General features: G+C 37.2%; 4 protein-coding genes and 1 pseudogene across 4 annotated transcripts; 1 reads left to right on the top strand and 4 right to left on the bottom strand.

The window, feature by feature from the left end:
• Positions 1-1,149: 1,149 nt before the first annotated feature.
• LOC119998920 lies at positions 1,150-5,065 on the bottom strand. The gene is made up of 4 exons (XM_038846394.1): positions 4,681-5,065; positions 4,282-4,591; positions 3,492-3,616; positions 1,150-2,050 (listed from the first exon to the last, which is right to left on the bottom strand). The coding sequence occupies exons 1-4, from the start codon at positions 4,819-4,821 to the stop codon at positions 1,604-1,606; spliced, it is 1,023 nt and encodes a 340-aa protein (XP_038702322.1). The 5' UTR covers positions 4,822-5,065; the 3' UTR covers positions 1,150-1,603.
• On the bottom strand, positions 4,919-7,889 carry LOC119998610. The gene is made up of 6 exons (XM_038845949.1): positions 7,821-7,889; positions 6,785-7,117; positions 6,323-6,547; positions 5,450-5,542; positions 5,159-5,250; positions 4,919-4,958 (listed from the first exon to the last, which is right to left on the bottom strand). The coding sequence occupies exons 1-6, from the start codon at positions 7,887-7,889 to the stop codon at positions 4,919-4,921; spliced, it is 852 nt and encodes a 283-aa protein (XP_038701877.1).
• On the top strand, positions 7,869-9,921 carry LOC119998489 (pentatricopeptide repeat-containing protein At1g12775, mitochondrial-like). Its single transcript, XM_038845840.1, has one exon. The coding sequence runs from the start codon at positions 7,905-7,907 to the stop codon at positions 9,531-9,533; it is 1,629 nt and encodes a 542-aa protein (XP_038701768.1). The 5' UTR covers positions 7,869-7,904; the 3' UTR covers positions 9,534-9,921.
• A 1,770-nt stretch (positions 9,922-11,691) lies between these two features.
• LOC119998609 lies at positions 11,692-12,509 on the bottom strand (annotated as a pseudogene).
• A 4,905-nt stretch (positions 12,510-17,414) lies between these two features.
• On the bottom strand, positions 17,415-18,927 carry LOC119998455 (RING-H2 finger protein ATL74-like). The gene is made up of 2 exons (XM_038845789.1): positions 18,628-18,927; positions 17,415-18,502 (listed from the first exon to the last, which is right to left on the bottom strand). Exon 2 carries the CDS (start codon positions 18,234-18,236, stop codon positions 17,652-17,654), a length of 585 nt encoding a protein of 194 aa, XP_038701717.1. The 5' UTR covers positions 18,237-18,502; positions 18,628-18,927; the 3' UTR covers positions 17,415-17,651.
• Positions 18,928-23,038: the final 4,111 nt, after the last annotated feature.

Here is a 23,038-nt window from a genome sequence, read left to right as displayed (position 1 = left end):
AATTAGAAATTAATGTTTAGAGTTTATAGTTGAGGGTTTTAGACTTGATCTTCGGGGAGAACTGGAGCCCTCTATCCTTTGTCTCACATTATTTGAGTGCGGATTTGTGAAGTGTTTTATATGGATAAGTCATTCCTTAACTAATATGACGCGTTTTATAATGATTCGAGGGCTATGATGGCTCAAAGCCTAAAATATCATGCTGATGAACTTGGCTTTCCATCACATATATTCTTAAATAGGATAGAAATTAAAATTATATACATTTGCTAATGTTATGCAAAACGTATCCAAGTTATAGCGTAACAAGGCCTTTCATCAAACACTTGGCATTACATTTACATGGACTGCTCAAATAGGGTTGCATAAGTAACTATAATTGGGCTGGTGGTACTCCAAATGGGCTTTGGGCGGTGCTATTTACTTATTTTGGGCTTGCAAACCATTACCTCTTCTCCGCTTTAAAAAGAAAAAAAGTTAACAAACTTTCTGTTAAGACCGTTACTGGCACATGATGCGAGGCACTTCAGAGGAAGAGCCAGATGCGCCGAGCTGCCTCAAACCTTTCAGGTCATCAGGTGTTATGGTACGGTCATGAATACCCGCTACATGGAATGAAGATCAAAGTCTAACATCATAAGTTTAGATCTAACTCAGATTTACGATTTACAATAGAAGATTTGTCATCCCTTATAATCCAGACTTCAAACCCATCATCCCTTTCCCTTGCGAGTATGATTCTCATCCTACTGTCACAAGCGTCGGATCCAACTCCTTCAGCTACTACTGATAGACCCCAAAAAACCTCATATTGCGGGTCTCCCATGTCTAGCAATCACGCATCTCGCCAAGGCAGAAACACTGCAATCCATCTCAAAACCCACCTCCTTTCCCGTATCAAAATCGACTCAAGTATCGGGGGCCACCAAGCCAATTAGCAAAAATCAAAGACATATGAACCGACGAAGCCGCCCTGTAGTGTTACATTGTATAGTGTGCATTTTCAAATTTTAACCATCGGATTGCAATCCATAACCTCTGGCTCTGGATTGTGCTTGAACCTTGTGCTTGTATTTCTTCTGTGTCTTCAAGAACATATAAAATACCAATAAAACGAGAGGACAAAGATGGAAGGCCGAACCCAACAGATAAAGTTCAAAGTTCCATATCTATTTGGATCAAAAGACGTCCAATACAATTTGAATTAAAAGATAAGTCGCCGCTAGATCACTTCCTCTCTGAACAATACAACACAACAGTTATTGAAATAATCCCTCCAAAATTAAATCATCAAGAACCCTTTTTTTTCCCCCAAAAGGAGACGGATGTCAAAATATTGTACAAAACAAATGTAACCAAGAATCATATCCAGCAAAAACAAAACCAAAGAAGATGGGTTACAAGACAGAAAAATATATTACCTCCTGTGTTTGAAGTAAAAATGATATTCAGTACATTAACCAGTGCAACACAATGCCAAGTCGTATCAGAAAGCTTTACAGTCAACATTGCAGATTTGCTACTCTCTGTATCTATTTTTTTTCCCTTTCAATTTACCTCATCATCCAGCTTGCTGAAAACCTCTCTGTCCTCTATAAAATCACTAATCATCCCAGTCATTTTGCCATTCGTCTTTGTTTGAGGCCCTTGAAGTAAGGCCATTGGCTGAGATGTTTCCTACAGGACGACTTACTGGCGACTTGACAGCCGTTTCCTCATCCCAGTCATCATCCCATCCTTGATCCCAACCTTCAGCTGATTCCCCATTGCCATCCATGTGAGATTCGGGCAATCCCATTTCAAGCTCTTGATAAGGGACATCACCATGATATCTCTTCTTCCTAAACTTACAGCAAGCCCATGCCCCACCAAATATTATCACAGTAAAAATTAAGAAATAAGCACCGTTGATGGGGGTCACCAGCTTCTCATAAGAAGGGAGACGCAGGAAAAATTTATCTTCTGATTTACCGGGGCCTATGTGAAGCACACACTCCCCATTTCCAGCAACAAAGATAAGCTTGGTGCTTTCGCCAACAGTGACATTAATCTGAAAGCACAGATAAGCAGAAAGTAATGATATACATGCGTTGGTTTATGAGCTCTGTGGGAAAACAACAGCAGACAATTTAAAAGAAAATTAAATAACTTCCACAAGCTAAATTTTTTCCTGTTTCTGATGCCAGTCTTTGTTTTTAATTATTGGCAATAATTAATATTTCCTAACTTAAAACTTCATTTTTATAGGCAAGCGGGAGAGGGATTTTGAGCCTTCAACCTCATCAAGAGGCAAAGGTCTTAGCATTGGATGGCAACCACTGAGCCAAGTGGTGATCCCCAACTTAATTTCATTATTACTCAGTGTTTGAACTTATAATCAAAATCAAAGTGATAGATTCTGTCAAGCCACTCAGCATAAAACCAAGGTTATGTAGGAAGTCGTATTTTTTATACTTGAGAATGGATATGGAATTTTGCATTCTCTACGTGTACGGAGGATAGTGGGGTAAGATCAAGTGGAACAAAAATTGAGGTCAAGGTCACTTTGGATCATTTATTAGGGAATGTGTGTGCTTGCGTAATGTATAAATGCATGTGTGCTGTATCTCTTTCCTTTTTCATTCTTTCTCCAGGCAAAAAAGTCGGAGCTTTTTATCTCTCTCCTTTTCTACTCAAATCAATCCAAGAAGTATGTGTGAAAGCATCAGACTGCGGAAGTATCAAGCCTCCCCCCCGCCCCCAAAAAAAATCCAACTCCCACACTTTTTCTCTCCATTGCATCTTTGTTTAGTTTTTGCAAGCAATTCTATCGCTCCTTCATTCTCTCTTTTAAGGGAATGAACACTCCAGAATGCAGTGCCAACGGAAAGAACGTCCAAAATCAGTATGTTGAAATTACAAAGGAGGTTAGTTTCCAACACATATCAGGGACAATCAAATGCATTTAGGAACGTCGAGTGACCTCAAAAAAAGCTAGTAGTCAAATCTTTCTACGGGACTGCAGAGGTTTTTCCACTCAGGCATGTGAAAAGGCACCTAGCTCAAGAATGAGGAAGAAATATAGGCCAAACTTCAACGCCAACCAGTAAGAAGAAGAAGAATGTGAGCCATGAAGAAAGATCCGATTATTTTTTGAATTTCGAGTTTTGACCCAACAAAGAATACATTTGTCTAAAAAGGAAGAACTAATGCTCAAGAGATAATTAAATTACCAAAAATTACAAAAGTTAAAATACACATCACTAGATAGAAAACAAAACAAAACCTAAACACCTTTCCTCATACAAGTTTATTAAATGTGCTTAATGAGTTTCTACAATGTTTCTGAGGCCTATCTGAGCTTCAATTTTAACATTACTGATCATAAAACATGAGAAGTCAAGTGTATGAGGAGTGTAAAACGCTTAAATAAAACTTAAAAGATTTTAGGATTAATAGAATGCATATAACAATTATAGAAATATGACGAAGTAGCAGAACGAAGAACAAACCTTCTGGGAATGGTGTTTGGGTATTTCAATTGACTTGTAATTCTCAAGAGAACCTGGGAGAGTAAGATTTACATTCAAAGCGATATCTCCTATGTTTTGCACCAGCACACCATATTCTTTTAGCCCTTCAAGTTAGCAAATAAGAAAAATAATAAGACTGATTAGTGATTACTCATATCATCAAGAATCGGTACAATCATCATCAATTGTCCATCATTCCATTGAAATAAACAACTAAATTCAGGAATATCCTAAAAGTGGTGTATGTTGATGATATTATTATGACTGAAGAACCTTAGAAGACCCTAGAGTTATACACTCACACGCGACTAATAAGGAAACTAAACTATCTCATACCAATCCAGTAAGCGGAAAAACCAAGAACCTGTAATTGGGATGCTGACATTCTGCAAGGTCTAAAAGAACTCCTTTAGTGATTGTTTGTGGCTGTGATGACATTTCTACTTCTCCGATGAATTATAAGTAGGAGCTATAAGCAACAAAGTAATCGCATTTTGGTGCTCCCTAATCTAAAATGAAACTCCAACACGATTGCGATGAGATTTATATGGTTTTGAATTATTGGTTTACAAATAGGCAGCTATTGTCCACTTTTCATTAAGAAAGAATGCAAACTATGTAATGTCATTAACCATCCAACTTCCATTCCCAACAACTACTACATTAGGCCAAAGTCTTTGCTTCCAATTCACAGAAATATATAGAAAAGTGCAACCAAATAAATTGTTGTGAAATAAAAGTTAAAGAAAAAAAAAAGATGCGAATTTACCCGAAAGAAAATTAGGAATACATGCAACCAATGAGTTCAGATCCTTGCACTTCTTAGGCAGACCCGTACAATTTTCACCAATTACTGACGCTGACATAGTTTTATCCTCATTCTTCTTGGTTTCCTGATCATTGGCGCCATTTGTTCCATTTTGAGGATTCGAGCTCCCGGATCCCTTCTTGCTCGAACCCGTATGATCGACTTTCTGTGGATCATTGCTATTAGGCACTGGAGGATCCTTTTTTGAATCGTTTGAACTGTTGCCGTGACTGGCACCAATCGTTGACACAGGACTTGGTGACGGAGAAACCTGACAACAAACGAATCATTCCATCGTTGTCCTCAGCAATTAACAGAAGAATAATATATACACGAAAGGAGATTCACAGAGAGAGTTACTTCGCTTAGGGCAGATTTGTTGTTATTGTTGCTTGAATCTACGGCAACCAGATATCGAAACCTAGAGAGCAGTGAAGCACTGGAAACATCGGTGACAATCAAAAACAGAAACAGAACTGCCAAAGTGAGATTTCTATCCATAACACGAACAAGAGAAGCATCCAAACTCCGAGCCCTTTCAGATCTGAGAAGCTAACTCATTCCCGGACGACGAGCAACTCGCAGGCACCGAATCAACTCAAACGTAAACAATTCGAACACATCCAGCCAAATCCAAGCTTAGAAATTGAGAAAACAAGAACTCAAAATCGCCATACTCAAGGGTTTTGGACCTGATATTCGTGTAGTTTCTCGCAGGTCGGTTACAAGACCAAGAGCCTAGACCCGAGCATAGATATATTATATTATTAATATATTATTTATTGACTTCATAAATTGATGATGGACAGCTGAGCGAGGATGTCAACAATATTCGTACCGCACAACTCGTCCCGACTCAAAATCATACATCACATTAGGGTGTATTTTACGGGGGAAAATTGGGACATATTTGTCGAAATCCAACCAGCTCTAAATTTTATTTTTAGAATTTATACATTTAGTTTTCCTTATGCATTTATTTGAGTTGTCAATGTTACTGTTGACAGAGATGGATAAAATCTCTGCCCGACGAATTTGGAAATGAAGTAAATATTAAAATACTTCATTGATATCTTAACAGAGAAATGGATAAACCGGGGACGGGTAAAGGCCCCCACCCTAAACCTACTTCCGGATCCACTGCACCCCGCTGTCTCCATTTCCGCTGCACCAAACGGTGCAGCGGCTGCAGCGGAACCGCTGCAAATGTGCAGCGGTTCCGCTGCAATATAAGAGCATCTGCATCAGTTTCTCTTAACAGATTCCCTAAAATACTGATAAAATGTCACTTTCCCCTATTTTACAGATTCTCTATCCAATCAACACTGCATCAGATTGCCTATCATATTCTCTATTGCATTAAAATAATATTTATTTCTCTTTACTTTATTTATTCTATTCATATAAACTACTTCTATTTAAAATAATAAATTAATTACATTTAAAACAATATATTAATTAAAATAATAAATTAATGTTATTAAAAATTAGAAAAAAAAAATTGAGGAGAGAGAAAGAAGAGAGAGAAAAAGTGAGGAGAGAAAGAGGAGAGAGAAAGAAAGGAGTGAGGAGAGAGTGAGGAGAGAGAAAGAAGAGAGAGAGAGAGAAAAAGTGAGGAGAGAGAAAAGAGTCAAAATGTGAGGGGACGAGAGAGAAAGAGATGAGAGAGAAAGAAATGAGTGAGGAGAGAGAGGAGGGAAAAAATGAGGAGAAAGTAGAAAATAAAGTAGGAAAAAATATTATTTTATGTTTAGGGAAGTGAATAGTGGTTCTCTAGATGTAGGGAACTACTGTTCATATTCTGTAAGAGCATCTCCAACCCACAATACTATTTTGGGGGACAACCTCTCCCCTATTTTAATCCAAAATCTATTTTAGGGGATCCCTATTTTAATATCACTCCAACCACATCCCCCATTTCAACATCACATCAAATATTTTATTATTTTTTAATATAACTACTTTTAACTACCTTCAAGTTTAACTTATTATTAATAAATACAAATAAATACGCCGAAATGAGCATCATATCATCATCTATAGCAAAGTTGGATCCCCGTTGATTCTTCCTAGCAATGGAAGAGGTATTGGAAGGGGTATTGGTGACTTGAGGCACATTGGGACTATACTCATTAACGTCACCATAATCTTGGGTAAACAAGGGATCATCGGTACTTGATCCTCCACTTAATAGGCTGGTGAAGTATGAACTGTTTTGCGAATCCATCTACATGTGATAGAGACCAATGCAACCATCAAAATTCAATTACAAACAAAGATTACAGGTGTTCAAGAACTAGAACTATGAAAAATCGGCCAAGTGATCTAAACTGCTTTTTCAAGTGATCATTAAATGTAATCTGATACTAATAGGCATAATAAACTAATATGTAATCTGTTTTTTCAATCGAATGCTAGTCAAATGTTTAGAGAAGGAGATGGAGAGAAGACCCAAAAATCATACCTGGTCAAATGCTTCAAGGTGATGGGAGAGAGGAGGAAAGCGCAGAGGCAGGCGATAGTTACGAAAGCTTTGATGGTGCCGATCTAAGTGGTGGTGCCGATCTAGGTCAGGAGAGGAGCAAGGTCGCGCGAAGATGGAGAGAAAATAGGAAGGAAAGAGAAAATAATAATTTTTAATGTTTTGAGGGAGAGTGGAGTCTCCCCAACTTTGATCAAGATGTGAGAGTTTCCTTATTTTGCGGGTGAATATGAGGGACCGGTTGGAGCAATCAAAATCAAAAGTGGTCCCCCAAAATGGTATTTTCTCTAATTTGAGGGTACCGTTGGAGCTGCTCTAAAATAGGGAAGCTCTAGGTAATCTGATGCAGAGCTCTATTTTGACAAAATCTCTAAATTTTATAGACAGACTCATGTTTAGGTAATCTGATGTGGATGCTCTAAATGGAGCTTCTATAGGCGGATCCGCCAACACTTTTTTTTTTTAATTTTTTTTAATTGTGGGGCTCACGTAATGATTATGTCTTTAAGTTTTTATAATAATTAATGTGGGCTCCACAATTTTACTAATATATATACAGTTTTCTAATATACTTAATTTTTTTATAATAAATTATATTTATTAATTTTAATATAAATTATATTTATTAGATTACGTATTAAAATAATTTTAATACTTAAAATATTTTAACAGTTATAATAATTAAAATAAAGAAATATTAATATTTTATTAATTAATAATTAAAAATATTTATTAATTAATACTTAAAATTAATTTTAATCAGAATTATATTTATTAGATTAATTTTAATATAAAAAACTAATATTATAATACTTTATTTCAACAGTTTTTCCGCTAGCGTCAGTTTTTAGTTCACCAAACATCTCACAGCATTTCCGCTAACATTGAAAATCAAGATTTCCTCTCTGCCAAACAGAGCCCTATTCCATTAACATCCTCAAGTTGACTGATAAAAAATTATAAAGCATAATGGGCCAGATTTCTTATTTTCTATGGATGTCTGGGCTTGATAGAAAACTATTTTGCCCAAAGAATCTGGATAATGTGAGTGGATATTCAACTCTGAGCCGTTTCTCCTGTGTCTCATCTCTGGCAATGTGATATGGTGATACCCTCTCCATACTCTCTACCATGCCAGCATCTTCATTCTCCTTTACTTTGTAAACCCAGTTCTCTGATCACAGCTAGAAGAGGCAATCACAACAAATTCCTTCATCAAGGGAAACGATTCACTGTCAGTGTTAGGTCATCACTGTATACCCCAAAACATGTCGCTCCCACGCCACTATATTGTCCAGATGAAATCCCTTCTTGGAATGATAAATCTGAAACCAGCTTGTTTGTAAATTATGATGACTCACCCATCAATGAAGAAGAACAAGAACGTATGGGTTTCGATAAGAGAAGCAGTACTGCAAGCAAAGTGCAAGCTCTCTTGGATGGAATTGGAGCATTTGCATCTGAGGAGGGAGATGATATTCTTAATATCATTCTGAAGAACTGTCGAATCAGGACTCTTCTCGATTTCAATGATCTTCTCATGGGTTTGGTCAGTTCAAATCAGCTTGATCTTGCCTTGAAACTCCACTCAAATCTGGAGAAGTACCAGGTGGTGCCAGATTGTCAGACACAATCACTCCTCATCAGGTGTTATTGCAAGAAAAATGGTCTGGATGAGGCCCTGAGAGTTTTAGAAGACATGGTGAAAACTGGGTTTCACCCAGATGCTGCAACATTCACTGTTCTCATAACTTCATTGTCCAAAAGGGGCAGATTGCAGAAGGCTTTTGAGGTTCTTGAGCTTATGAACCAAAGTGGACATAAACCCACTGTCCAAACATTCAACAGCTTGTTAAAGGGGCTGTGTTATGTGGGTAGGGTGGAGGAAGCATGTGAGAGGTTGACAGAAATCAAGAAAGCTTCTTTTAAGCCTGATATTTATACATACGCAGCTGTTATGGATGGGTTTTGCAAAGTGGGTAGATCAAATGAGGCCATGGAATTGCTTAATGAAGCTCTAGAGATGGGACTGACACCAACTGTGGTCACTTACAACACTCTGTTTCATGGGTATTGTAAGGAGGGGAGGCCTATGGATGGCATTGGTGTTCTAAGACAAATGGAGCAGAAAAATTGCAAGCCTGATTATATTACTTATAATACATTGTTGCATGGGTTGTTAAAGTGGGATAAAATTCTCACAGCATTAAGAGTCTATAAAGAGATGGTTGGGATTGGTTTTGAGGTTGATGAGAGAATTATGAGAGCTCTTCTCAGAGGATTATGCAGGAAGTCTTTAAAAGAAAAGGACCTGTCAAAAGATGCATATCAAGTGTTCGAGAAAATGACAAGCAGAGCTTTAGGTATTGACTACAGCACTTACGACCTCCTGATCCAAGCTGTTTGCCTGAGGAAAGAATCTGACAAGGCTTTTGTTGTTTTACAACATATGATTGGGTTAGGCTATATTCCAAGGATAATCACATTTAACAATGTCATTCGTGTGCTTTGTCTCCATGGAAAGTTGAACAAGGCCTTGCTGGTTCTGGTTCTGATATATGAAGATAATTGCAGAATACCTAGCAGAATCACCTATGACCTTTTGCTTAGGGAGTTGGATATACAGGGACAGTCATTAGGTGCTTGTAGTGTATATGGTGCTGCGCTGAAGCAAGGAATGGTTCTGGATAGAAAGCCACAAAGACGAGGAAACTATCTCGAACATCAATGAACTTCTCAGAGCGTAAACTAGTGATGCTTTCGGCTAAAAGCAGTTCTACTTCAAAGCATTTGATACAAACCCACCATTATCCTCTGAAAGAAGAAGATGACAGCTTCTCAATTGCAAAAATGGCGTTTTTCTTGCAAAATGTGTGGCAGACAACACTGTACTCTTACTACAAACAGAACTACCAGCGAGAACTTTTCTTCTCACAGGAACAAATACGCTCGGTTCATGTCTTGCGCAGATCTTGAATCGACCAAAATTTTGTCACCCCTATTCACCAATCAATAACAAAAACCATGATCCCGTACTATTCCATTCATGCTCGGCTTGTAATCCCGTTTATTTAAAAAGTAACACCAACGAGAGTTGACTTGGTTGACAATCGATCGGATTAGGCATATGTGTGTACAATGTTCGATTTCAATCACAAACATAATTCTTTGTGGTATTTAAAAAAATAAAAAGTAGTGTTACAAATAGTCATTGACTAACCATGATTAATTAACTAATTTTTCAAGATTTTTAACCATAATAACCACTGGTGTGTCTCATTACAAGATATTGGTGTGTCTGATACCTAACACAATCACGAAATTAAATGACATTTGTGAATCAAATCAAGCAATCTGAAATTCAGATCATAAACAATCTGAAATTCAGTTGTCAATTTGCAATTTTCCATTACACAAAGACTTCTCCACTCCTATAAATAACACCATTCTTTACATGAATTGAAGTACTCTACCTCTTTGTGAAAACAACAAAGAAGAATTCAAGCTACTAACTTTCAGTGAAAATCATATATGATGATGGCTTCACTTAGGTCTCTCTGCTTGGTGATTCTCCTGGTCATTTTAAGTCTCTCAAACCCAACCCCCCCCCCCCCCCCTCCCTCGATATAGACACACACACACACATATATATGTTTCTTTTGCAATTCTTTCTTTCTTACTTTGTTTGTTTTATTTGTAGGTGAATCATTTTCAAATATTGAAGTAGCTGAAGCTCCGATTAATGGAGGAGCACCATTGAAGTGTTCAGCTGATGAAGAGTGCAGGGACAAGAGCTTTACATGGGAACACTGTCCATTGGGTATCAGTCTCTGTGAATCTGGCGTGTGCAGGTGCACCAAGAACAAAGGAACTGACTTAAATATAATGTGTACACTCGATAGAGAGTGTAACATTTGTCCTGAAGAGTGCAATGCACACAAATGTCACAATGGCAAGTGCCTTTGTGTGCAAAAGACTTGCAAATGTGGCAAATTTGAGCGTTAACGTTTGAAAAAACCCCACTTATATATGTACTTGTATTTTTAATTAGAATAATCACCATGTATTGTTGGGTTTTGACCCAACTTATCTTATCGTCAGGTGAGAAATTATTGTGTACGCAAGATTGATGACCCGAATTAGGTTCATTTTGGATATCTAAAGGGCAACTTTGTTTGGTTTCGTTGAGATTTTTTCCCTTTTTCAAATTCATTGCACTATATTTTTTTTTTGGCAATTGTCAGTAGGGAAACAATGGGTGAAATTTATTTTAATAAGGACAACTAAAAAAATAATTATTAATATGGATAGAGATTGTCAAGTTACATTTATACCCCTTTTCATTTAAAGAAATTACACAACTCTATGTTTCAGCCTTCAGCGCCTCTATCATATATTTTTCAGTGCATAACATCATCAGTTCGTACTTTTTTATTTTCTTAAACAAAATTTTAAAATGATTTTTGATGGAATTTGAAAAAAAATAAATATTCTAAATCAACGTGAAAAACTCTTTTAAATAAGATTCATCAAAATAATTTCAATTGCATATAAATTTATTAGCAATGCATATATATTTATCTGTAGTGCAAAAAAAATCGTCTTAGAGTATTCTTTCCAAAGCCATAAAAATTATTTGAATCGTAATTTAAATGAGTGTGTTATAACTGTCCAAACACACTAACATTGACCATACTGACGTCAGGACGAGTTTTGATTGCGGATTCTAGTAGAGAAACCGTGCATTGGTGTTGAAGTCTCGTTTTGACGGGGCGAATGTTCTAAGTTTTAACACTAAAAGTCAAAAACAATTGATGTGAGAAGAAAGTAGGATCGATTCAGCCTGTAAAATCACAATTTCACAGTATCTTTTCACTTTGTTAAGAACATTAATCTTTGATAATACACTTTCCGGGTACAAAGTTTGTGGCATAGGCCCAAGCATTGTTGTTAACTGGGTCAGCTTCGTGGTCTGCCAAGTTCTCCAATGGACCCTTACCAGTCACAATGGCTTGAACAAAGAACCCAAACATGGAAAACATGGCCAACCTACCATTCTTGAGCTCCTTCACTTTGAGCTCAGCAAAAGCCTCTGTGTCGTCAGCAAGGCCCAATGGGTCGAAGCTTCCGCCTGGGTAAATTGGATCGGTCACCTCACCGAGAGGCCCACTGGCAACTCTGTAGCCCTCAACAGCTCCCATCAAGAGCACCTGAGTGGCCCAGATAGCAAGAATGCTCTGCGCATGGATCAAGCTTGGGTTGCCCAAGTAGTCAAGCCCACCCTCGCCGAAGATCTGGGATCCGGCCTTGAACCACACGGCCTCACCAAACTTGACACCATTACGGGCCAATAGTTCAGGGAATACGCACCCAAGGGCCCTAATCATGGCCCATCAGGAGTGGATCACTTCGAGTTCACGGTTCTTGGCGAAGGTTTCTGGATCAGCTGAAAGCCCAGCAGTGTCCCAACCAATCAACCATAATCGCCAGGGAACTAGCCAGTCAAGTAAGATGGGGCCTCACCAGAGAATGGGCCCAAGTACTTAACCCTGTCTGGGCCGTACGACGGGCTTCCCGATGAGACGGGCTTGGTGGTTTTCCTCATCGAAACACGCCCATTGCCGAAGAGCTCCGGCGAGGAGGGGCCGAGCTGCACTGCCTTTCCAACAAACGAAGGGGAGGAGAGAGCCATTGTTGAGGCTGCCATTTATCGTAAACAAGTGTGAATCCGTGAGAGGAAATGCAGTTGTGAAATTCAAATTGTATGGTTTGTGATAGTTGGGCTTGATGGGCTTCGTTTAATATGGGCTTTAGAGGGGGAGCCCTTATCTGAAGACAATCAATACGTGAGGAAAAATTTTATCTACACACCATCAATTTACTATCTTTACACCACTTTATAAACATTATAAGTTTGGATTAAGGGGTTCCGCAATTAGTTTCAAATTGTAGAGTCTACAATTAGAATCCAATGGCTTGAGAGATGTGCCACATCACACCACATTTTTGTTTTTTTATTTTTAAAATTTCTATGACTTTTTCTTTATCATTGGATATTAATTGTAGACTTTAGGGAATTGTGGAGCCCTCAAATCCTATAATTTTACACCAAAAAATTCTAAGTTTACACACAAAATTTTGATGAATATACAAAAAAAAACCTTGTTTTGTAAAATATAAGGAATTAGTTTGTCAAGTTTACACGCAAATTAACTACAACTCAATATTGGCTGGAATTAGTTGGAATTTTTTAAAATCTTATTCATTCATTCTATCAATGATCCTCCAAGTGACACATATATTTCTCTCCGGCACCATTAACAAACATGTTTCTCTCTCATGTTCTTTGAAACACCATCAACAACACCCATTTTTCCTTTGATCTTGCTTCGGTGTAGATTTTTTATACGAATTTGGAGCAATCCCTTTTTGAGATTCAACATACCAAGGTCCTTCTAGGTTTATCTCTTATCCATTCACTCTCAAAATTGATTCTCCACCGGACAATGTAAGTGACGGCCAGTATCACCGGAGACTGCACAACCGTCGCCGGTGGGAAGAGGACTGAGCCCAACATGGGATCCGAACTCTCAAAGTGTGTTTCTGGGTCAAATATCACTCTTTAAGGCATTTTTTAGATTTAGAGAGACAATTGTGTTTTTTCAAACTTGTGCAAGAGAAGTGAGTACAACCATGATTTCTGCGATCCGACATGGCAATCAGCTCTTCTCAGTTAAACGATCCTGGTTTGTTGTAAGAGGCTTATCACTCAGGTAACAAACCAACCTCATTAGAAAGAGCAAAACGTCGGACATGAGAGTGGTTATTGTCCACGAGGAGAATCGCCCGTAGCGGTCGCCTACCTTGTCTGGTCGAGAACCAATTTTGTGATAAGAGACTAAGAGAGCATAGAAAGAAACCTAGAACAGATTTAAGAGGTGATGAATTGATATTAAATCTTAACCATTAGCTGAAATAGATGGCAGATATTTAATTAATTTCAGACAAGAGAAACTGAATGATTATTTAGATGAAATATGTAAAAAATATTTAATTTAAATTTTTAGTTTAAGAGTTAATATGTCATTGTACACAAATATATTTATGTAAACTATAAAAAATTAAAAAGTGGTGTAAACATAATGTTTTTGTGGTGTGTAGATAAAATTTCTCATACGTGTGTTCTTATTGACTATTGATATTTTATAGGTTTTTTGTTCCACGTGGCACTCTCTACACCACTTATCACACGCTTGCATTGAATTGAACTACAAAGGTGTGTCATGAGGTCCATATCCACCAATCGGTGACTGCCACTTGTAAAATGGGATCATATCCCTCTCTATCTGCTTGCCAAATAATATGAGGCTGGCATTTCCTCCCACTCGAAATTTAGGTTATTAATTTGTTATTCATTTTCTATAACAAAAAGGTTATAAATTTAAATGGATAAAAATGAGATTGTTTCCACAAAAAAAAAAAAAAAAAGGTTATGAATAGTACATATTCTTATGTAGCATCTTTGGAACAATAATATATATACCACTTCTTCTTCGTCTTTAATTTTTTGAAAAGAATATTGATGATACCAAAAATCATCCTTCAATGATGCGTGGCACCACATTGTTGAGGTGTTAAATTGTGGTGACGAGCATGGTATTACCAGGTGTCGAACATCTTCCATTCGAGATGTCGATCAAGGCCTAATCGAGGTGTCGGGCTGAGCAACTGTACCCGAGAAGTCGTTAGACAGTACACTGAAGCAAGGTGACCTCGATGCCACCTCGGGACAATTGAGCAGGCTCACGTTGGAAATCACGGGTGATTGAATACCGAAGGGAACCAAAAGTCCTGAAAGAGACTGACTCCAATTATGAAAGTATTAAGGATGTGATTCACCCTTCTCAAAATCTGCCTAAAAATTGGGAGTAAAAAGATCTTCTCCTTCCAAAATTATTTCTCTCCAACTCATATAAAACGAGACCTTCAACATTAAGCAAACGATTTTGATCCCTGCACTTTTATTTGTTACTTGAGAGAGATAGAGCGCTTCAAGCACCAAGCATTCCCGATTGATAACCTACCCAACTGACTAGAGCGTCAGAGAGGTCCCCCAAGAACAAACTCAAAGCCCCTTGGCTCATGTTTTCTCCTGTGCGGGTCAACTCAGCATATCTGAGGATACACTTCCTGATGTCAATCCGACCAATTGATACGTCACCAAAACAAAGCTAATTTTGGACATCATCAAATATATAAATACTCCCACTTAAGGTGTTATGTTCAGTATGTGTTGCATTGCAAATATTTTATAACTAGGTAAAAAAAATATTAGCATGTTTAGTATTTAGTATGGGAAGTCCCTTTTATTCCCCTGTTTTCGCAGTAGATTTTTAATTCCCTACTAGAAAAATCTCTACATATTTTAGAGTTTCAGTTCTTTCATGGTCTACAATTCTACATGTGACCATATAAATTACTCCCCAATCTCTTCGTCGGTTCATGTCTTGGGCCCCCATTAATTGAATGGGGCCTCTACTACTTCAGCCCAAATAAGAGTCCACTTCTTACAACTTTGATCCACAAACTCACCCAAAGTCAGGCCCACGAGGTTGTGAACATGCCATTAATATAGGTTCAAGCGTCCCACCACGTGGAGCGTAACCCAATATAATTGCAATTGATTAAAAGAGTTGTCAATTTTCAACTCAAGTCATCGAATGTTCACGCGTTCAAGTTGGGAACTCAAAGTTGAAAGTTGTTTCAATATGCACACTGCCACACACGGGCAGATTTCTCAATATTCGGGTTGATCCCTTATATTGATTTTTTATGTCACATTAGCAGTGTAATTGTCTGAATAGTTGAAAATCTGCTCGAGTGTGCATAATGAAACGATTTTTAACTTTGAGTTCTCAAGTTGGAACGCTTAAACATTCGATGATCAAATTGGATTTGGTCAACTTTTTCAGTGACCAAAAATTATATTACCCAAAATATATTTCACAGCTTATTTCAACTGAAGTTAGTTACCTAACAATTTATTTCACAACTTTTTCACCATCTAAAAAACAAGAAAGTTACAAATAAATATTTATAAAAAAACAAAAAAGTTAACAAATAACATAAACTTTCCACATCTTATGAGATATCGTAAGTCATAAGTTTTCCCTAACAACCTATTTCGCAATTTTTTTCACAGTTTATAAGTTAGTTTATTTGCACAACCTATAAATTAAACTGATTTTAACAACTTATAAGCTCTATCAAATGGAACTGGGTCAGTTTGATCGAGCGGTTAGATTGATTTTCAATGCTAACAAGGAAATTATTAAATCTTATGGAAAAATCTTATATGGACCCCATGTTTTTTCAATTTTTTTTTAAAAATGCACATACGCTAACACCTAAGAAAAGAAGCTCCCGTTAAGCGGATCCCGCCTGTTTGGCTGGACGAAGCCGCCTTCCAGATCTGCTCCACCAAACAGACGGATTGTTAATGAAGTTTTTGTATATGTAGTATTCAAGATCATAAGATCCAACTCGTTTAGCGAGTTCAACCCAAATCTTTAGCTCAACTGAATCCAACATTTAAAATAAACCATGTTCCGCTGCCCCAAAGTAGTTTGGTTCTTACCGACAATTTTCCACTCGAGACTCACGCATTGTCTACATAAAGGGCAATAAGAGAAGCATGAAACCACCCAAAAGGGAACAAAAGTATCCTTAATTTAGTTCATAACTGTAATTGAGCATCCATTGTCTTTGCAACGGTTACAAACCAAGAGCTAAAATTCTTATTTGATTCCAAGTATGGTTAGTTAAAGCACTAGATTGAATCCAAAAGTAGATTGGATTGGTCGACTGTAAGCTTGAACCATTGAAAAAACCTCAATTTCTTCAACTGATAAATGACGGGTAATGTTATTAGAATTTCCAACCCAACACACATTGATAATATTGTTCGGTTTGGTTCGGTTCATGTAGATAAAAGTGTGGGGGAGTATCAAGACTTGTACGTAAAAATCTCACATTATTTGGGTAAACCCAAGGAATGTGGTTTATAAGGAAAGTCTAATTCCTTTTTCATTAACAAGGTATTTCCATCGGGTCTAAGGTGAGAAGCCTCATGAAAAACAAAATTGTGTGGGGTCAACATATCTACGGAAATCGATAAACCCAAAACGAACAATATTGTTCATTTGAGTGGAGGAGATTTCTCACAAACCAAGAGCTAAAATTTTGATTTGATTCCAATTTTGGTCAGACAAACCACTAGATTGAATCCAAAAGTAGAGTGGATTGGTCGACTCAAAGCTTGAACCATTAAAAGAAACTCAATTTCTTCAACTGATAAAGTGACAACCTATACCAATTTACACTCCTATTGACATTTGAAATTTGATATACTACAAGCTCCAATCATACACAGAAAACAATTCTAACATGATAAACCTAGATGGGTAATACAGAAAACAATTTTAAAACTTCAAATTTCAAATGATAAAGAGACAATTTAACTGTCCGAAAGGTCAGAAATCTGTCGAATTGTTTATATTGAAACAAATTTTAACTTTGAATTCTCAAATTTGAACGTTTGAAAATTCGATGATTGGATTGTAACAGATAACTCATTCGATAATGAAAAGTTACATTACCCCTAAAATGGATTGTAACGGGTAACTCTTTGAATGACGAAAAATTACATTACCCCTAAATGACAATTTACACTCCTACTGACATTTGAAATTGCAAATACTACAAGAGTTCCAATCATACAGAGAAAAGAAAACAACTTTGACATGACAAACCCATATGGGTAGATGAGCAGAACATGGAGGGCCATGACTCAACCTGTCCCTTCAACAACGACGGTAACATTACCTTGCTGGCGGGGCCCATTGGTCGTTGCCGAAGAAACTTCCTCCGCCACCGTCGAAGGTGCCGCCGTTGTCTGCTTCTCAAGCAACGAATGCCGACAATTTGGGCACGAAGAGTGTGAAACGAGCCACGTGTCAATGCACCTCACATGGAATCCGTGATTACATTTTGGCAGTACTCTCACTTTCTCTCCATCCACAAACTCCCCTAAACATATCGCACACTCCGTAGCCGTAATCCCAACTCCCGCTCCGCCGTACACCGCCACCGGAATCTGTTTCAAGTCTCGCTTCTTCAGTCCAGTCGAGGCCAATCGCGCCGCGGCTTGTTCAGGAGTCTCTGTGGAAAATCTGTGGCTACAACGAAGCGCGCAACGGACGATTGAATTGAGACCCAGTGCACCAATTAAGGCACACAATAAGGCGGCCAGTATTATGACCATGTTTGTATCGAAATTGGTCTCGTTTATGTACGAATCGTGTGTTCCGTTGGCATCCGCCGGCGGCATGCTTAGCTGATCCGACTCGAGTAGTCGCCGATTCATATTCACCATTGCTAGTCAGACGTACTGAAAAATTAAGCTTATCCGGTGACCACTAGCGGCTAATTATAACAGAGGAGGAGAAATTATATCCTTTTTTCGGTCTCTGTTTTCTGGGTTTTGCTTTTCATGATGAAAAGAAGGCGAATGTCTTGAAGATTCCAGCTAGAAAGGGACATGGAAGGGGCATCTTTTGTTCTCAAATGAACCAAAAAGATGGAGAATTTCTGAGTTGGGTTTCGTGGGGAGACTTGTTATCCGAATCAGGGACCGTTTTGCTGCAAAAATTATCCAGACTAATCAATCAAAGATGGTCCCTTTATGCCTTCCATGAACAGAAACTGGACAATAAAGCAGAAGATGACTGAGATTGAATCAAAAGAGAGGTTTTTTTCAGCCGTACCTGAACCAGAAACGTCAAGAAAATCTTCTTTTTCATTAATCAAAACATTTGAGGGTGCTAGCACTGTTGAGGAAACTGGGTTTATATAGATCTCTAGTGACTGTAGGCTCTGGAGGGATCAAAGACAGAAGGGGAGATCTTTTAGTAAAATATGAAAAAAGACTTTCTTGGCTAAAAAGTTAGATATTGTTGTGGGTGGGAAGATTTGCCTACCCAATCCATTATTATGCACTTTATAAACTGCTGTTAAGTATCTTGATTACTGATTAGAACTGCTGTTAATCTCAATGAGTCACATGGTGGAAGTTGGAAATTTGCTTCCTCCATCTCATTTGCGGGTGCTCGGGACCTGCTGTAATTTTATTACAGCAGGTCCCGCTGTAATGTATTTTATAGGTAGTAAAAATTTTTATTTTTATTTTTAAAAATCATAAATATGTAGTATTTTTCATAACGAATCCAACGGTATATTTTTTGTTTAAAACAAAAATCAAATTCATCGTGATCAAAACATTGAATATTTCGAGTTTATATCCGATGGTCTAGAATTGTTGTGTCTTTTTCATGTTGAATTTGATTTTTGTTTCTAACAAAAAATATATGGTTGTGTTCGTTGCGATTAACATTACATATTTATGATTTTTAAAAATAAAAATAAAAATTTTTAATGTCAAAAAAGTATATTACAGTGGGGCCTGCTGTAATTTTACAGGCCCCGGGCTTCCCTCATTTGCCTGTTAACTTTTTGACATCATAGCATGATTAAGGATAAAAAAAACGTATCATCATTTTCCTCGAAAATATCTCCACGCCATTCCTCCTTTTCTGCAACTGGCTTGATGTGACTGTGACTGTTGTATGTTTATGGGATTCATCATGGATCCATGGCCATGTATGCATCAAAATCCGTCCTCATGGTATTGGATGCGTTCAAACGCACCATTTTTTTTACTTGAATGCATTACGTTTAGATTAAAAAGTGTTTGGTTGAGTGGTGTATTATGATATCACTGCACCGCAACTGCAATACTCCTAACTACAATGATGGACTTCTCAAACGCACCACTTTTGACTTGAATGCATTACGTTAGAAGGGAAAAAAAATGTTTGACCAAGCGGCGCATTATATTATTACTGAATCATAATGAGTTTGAACCTGAAATTGTAGGGAGTTGTTTCATCCTCGACGCAACGCGATTGATCGTATTTTCGACGTCAAAACAAGATAATTTTTCAATTTTACACTTAATCAATTTTAGTGTTTCATTTATATTTTTACAAAAATAAATTCATCAGAAATTAATTGATATCAATAAAAATATTCAATTTTACCCTTACATTGCCATAGTATTTTTAGTGACACGCTTAACATTTTTTGTCACTGCAATTCATCTCACCTTAACACACATTCACACCATCTCGTCACAGGAGGTCAAAACCCAACCCACTTTCAAATGAACCTATTTTAAGACATCCTTACCTTTATGAACTTGTGAGAACAATTCATTTAAATTCACTACATAAACGATTACAGCATGTCCATTTTAGCTTTCTCTACTTGAATTGGACAAAAACAATTATTGCCTCTCTATTTTAGCCTCTTTACTTGAATTGGGTAAATGTAAACACAACACATTTTCAATTGCTTTGGCAGCAAAAGAGGAGTAACTGGACACACGTCTGCCCATGATGGGTGGCCTAAAAGAAGAGAGCAACAGATGAAAAGACGTCTGTTTATGACGGGTGGAATGGGCTAACTAACTTCTACTTGGTGTTTAGGTGTATGAATATCCCACATCACTTACATATGTATTAAAAATACATACTCCCATGCATGATAACAATATTATCCGTTTTTGGTTATCCGATTCCTTTAGATACATTAGGTCTGCACGGTTTTGTTCCTCCCAAGTTCAGCTGTTATAGGCCGAAGCCACAAACTCACTAGGTGAAAGCCCAACTACTAATCCTATTTGGGACACTAGAATCATAACAATATGGGAGTTGTGATATATTGATAAGGAGGGCAAATATCTTCCTTAATCCGCCAACAAGTTTCCTAGCTAGGTAGTGGCCTCCAGCCCATATATAGGTAGTGCTTGGATTTGTGTAGTTGTTTGAGAAAGGTATGAGTCTGTTAGGCGTGTGTATGTGCGCGTTGGTTTTTAACATTAGGTTCCTTAGTGGGTTATTCGTGGGACATATTGGTTGGCCCTCGCTCTATTAATTGTCCATTAACTTGGGTTTATCTGATGTCACGCAACAAGGTGGGGGTGGGGGATGGGAAAAGGGAAATGCTGTTGGCAGTTGGACCAATTCCATGTTCTCTAATAAATTGTAGTGGTTTTCTTTTGCTAACTGGAACCAAATGTACCAAATTTTGTGGTTAGGTAAACTACATAACTGAAAATCGTTTCAAACTGATTAGTTATTTTTCTCTTACTTCAGTAGTTGTTGACCCAATTGAGACCCTTCATTTATTTAAGGATTCAATGAAATTCTCTTTTGTCGATTAACATGCATGAAGTACTTTAGTGGAATATTCACCAAAAGTACTTCTATTCAAGAACCGTCTTATAGTCTCAATTCGAACTCATAAACAAACGGAAAATAATGTTTTATTAACTTTTGGTTTTGAGAACAAGTCTCGTTTTTTTTTTTTTTGTTTAATTTGATTGATATCAATACGGTAAATCAATCGACTCTTTATAACCAAATACTATTAGTCCTAATACAATATTATCTTCTAGTCCTAATAAAATATTATCTAAGAATATAATTCTAATTACGAAAGCCAAAGTAGCCTAGAAGGCTATTATTATTTAAAACTAATAACTAATTTAACTTTTTAACCCTTAATTCACGACGTCATGAATTCTTTGATTGAAAAACTTGATTATACGGATTCTTTAACTTGCATGATGTGATCTTCATTAGAGTCTATGTGCTCCCTAAAAGTGAAGGTCCTCCTACAAATCTATAAATGTCTGAGGGATCCGTTGGGTGAAGCAAGTCGTGTCAGAGCCAAATTGAATATGCAACTCGAGGTTGGCCGTTGCATATTATGTCATGAACAAGTTGAGTTAGCGACTCAAGGTCGACCGTTGCAGATCATGTTAAGGACTAGTTGGGTTCGTGGCTCGAGACTCTGTTGAAGTCCTAGCCTTTCAACTCGAGAATGAGGTAGTAGGCTTGGTATTGGGCCAAGCCTTTCAGCCTATAGAGTCCAATGAGGCCTGCGAGCTTGCTAATTTTTTGAGTTATATGGTACCTTGGATCTATTTTGGCCGGTCCATATGTGCCTTGTACGAAGATGTAGGCCTTGAGCCGTGATGACGTAATTAAATCTTGTACGCCACTTTGATCCATGAGGCTTTAGGATGATAATTGCTTGAGTTGGGGGCCGTTGGGCTGGATTTGGGTCTAATACAAATTTTTGCCTCTACTGTTAGTTTCTTAAACCAGTCGAACTAGATCTTGAAAGGTATGGTGTTGATCTTGGTAGGCCAGTAATGGACAATGCTATCTACCTGTTTGACAGGGCGGCTCCACAAGAGCAGCTGCCCGCAAAGTCGTTTTGCCGCTCCGCAAAGTCATTTTGCGGCTCCGCACTGCCAAACAGGTGAAAAACGGTCAACGGATTCGTTTACCAGAAAGAAGCTCCCATACAACGAATGTTGCCTCCTTATTTTTTTTTCTTCATTTTTTTATATGTGAGGCCCACGTTATTATTATGTTTCTTGAATTTTCATAAATATATGTGGCCCCACAACTTTAATAATATATATTTAATACATTATTAAGTTTTAGAAACAATTATTTTGAGAAACAGTAAATATTTTGCCAATAGATTTAATATTCATAATTAATATTATAAAAATTAATTTAATATTTATTAAAAAAAGAAAATACACATTAATAAGTTTAATATTTTACTTCTAACATTCCGCTTTACCAAACAGAGCCTATATCTCCTATTTTATGAACCCCAAACTTATGTAACATTAAAATAATCATTGATTAAAAACGCACATATAATAATAGGAAGGTCAAGCATTATCCGGCAGTAATTTTCAGGGACGAAGAGCCCTTTTCAGATCTAGAAATGGATTTTGGTTTTGTTGTATGGAATAGGAAGGTCAAAGATCACATCACTTGAGAGCCTACTTTATTCTTTTGGAGAGACAACCAATGACCCATTTATTAGGGTTTTTTTTTTACTATTTGTAATCGGGGAAGCTTAGAGTCCGTTTGGTTTGTATCTTGTTTCCTATTTTTCTTTTTCATTTCTATTTTCTTATAGACAAAAAAAGATGTTTGGTTTAAAATATTAAAAAAAATATTTTTTTTTCTATTGATCATGATATTTTTAGTTAAATATAATTAAAAAAAATGAAGAAAGTCTACAAAT

The sequence above is a fragment of the Tripterygium wilfordii genome, chromosome 5, assembly GCF_013401445.1.
Source record: "Tripterygium wilfordii isolate XIE 37 chromosome 5, ASM1340144v1, whole genome shotgun sequence".
Classification (NCBI taxonomy): Eukaryota; Viridiplantae; Streptophyta; class Magnoliopsida; order Celastrales; family Celastraceae; genus Tripterygium; species Tripterygium wilfordii.
This window is presented reverse-complemented; position numbering and strand designations above follow the sequence as displayed.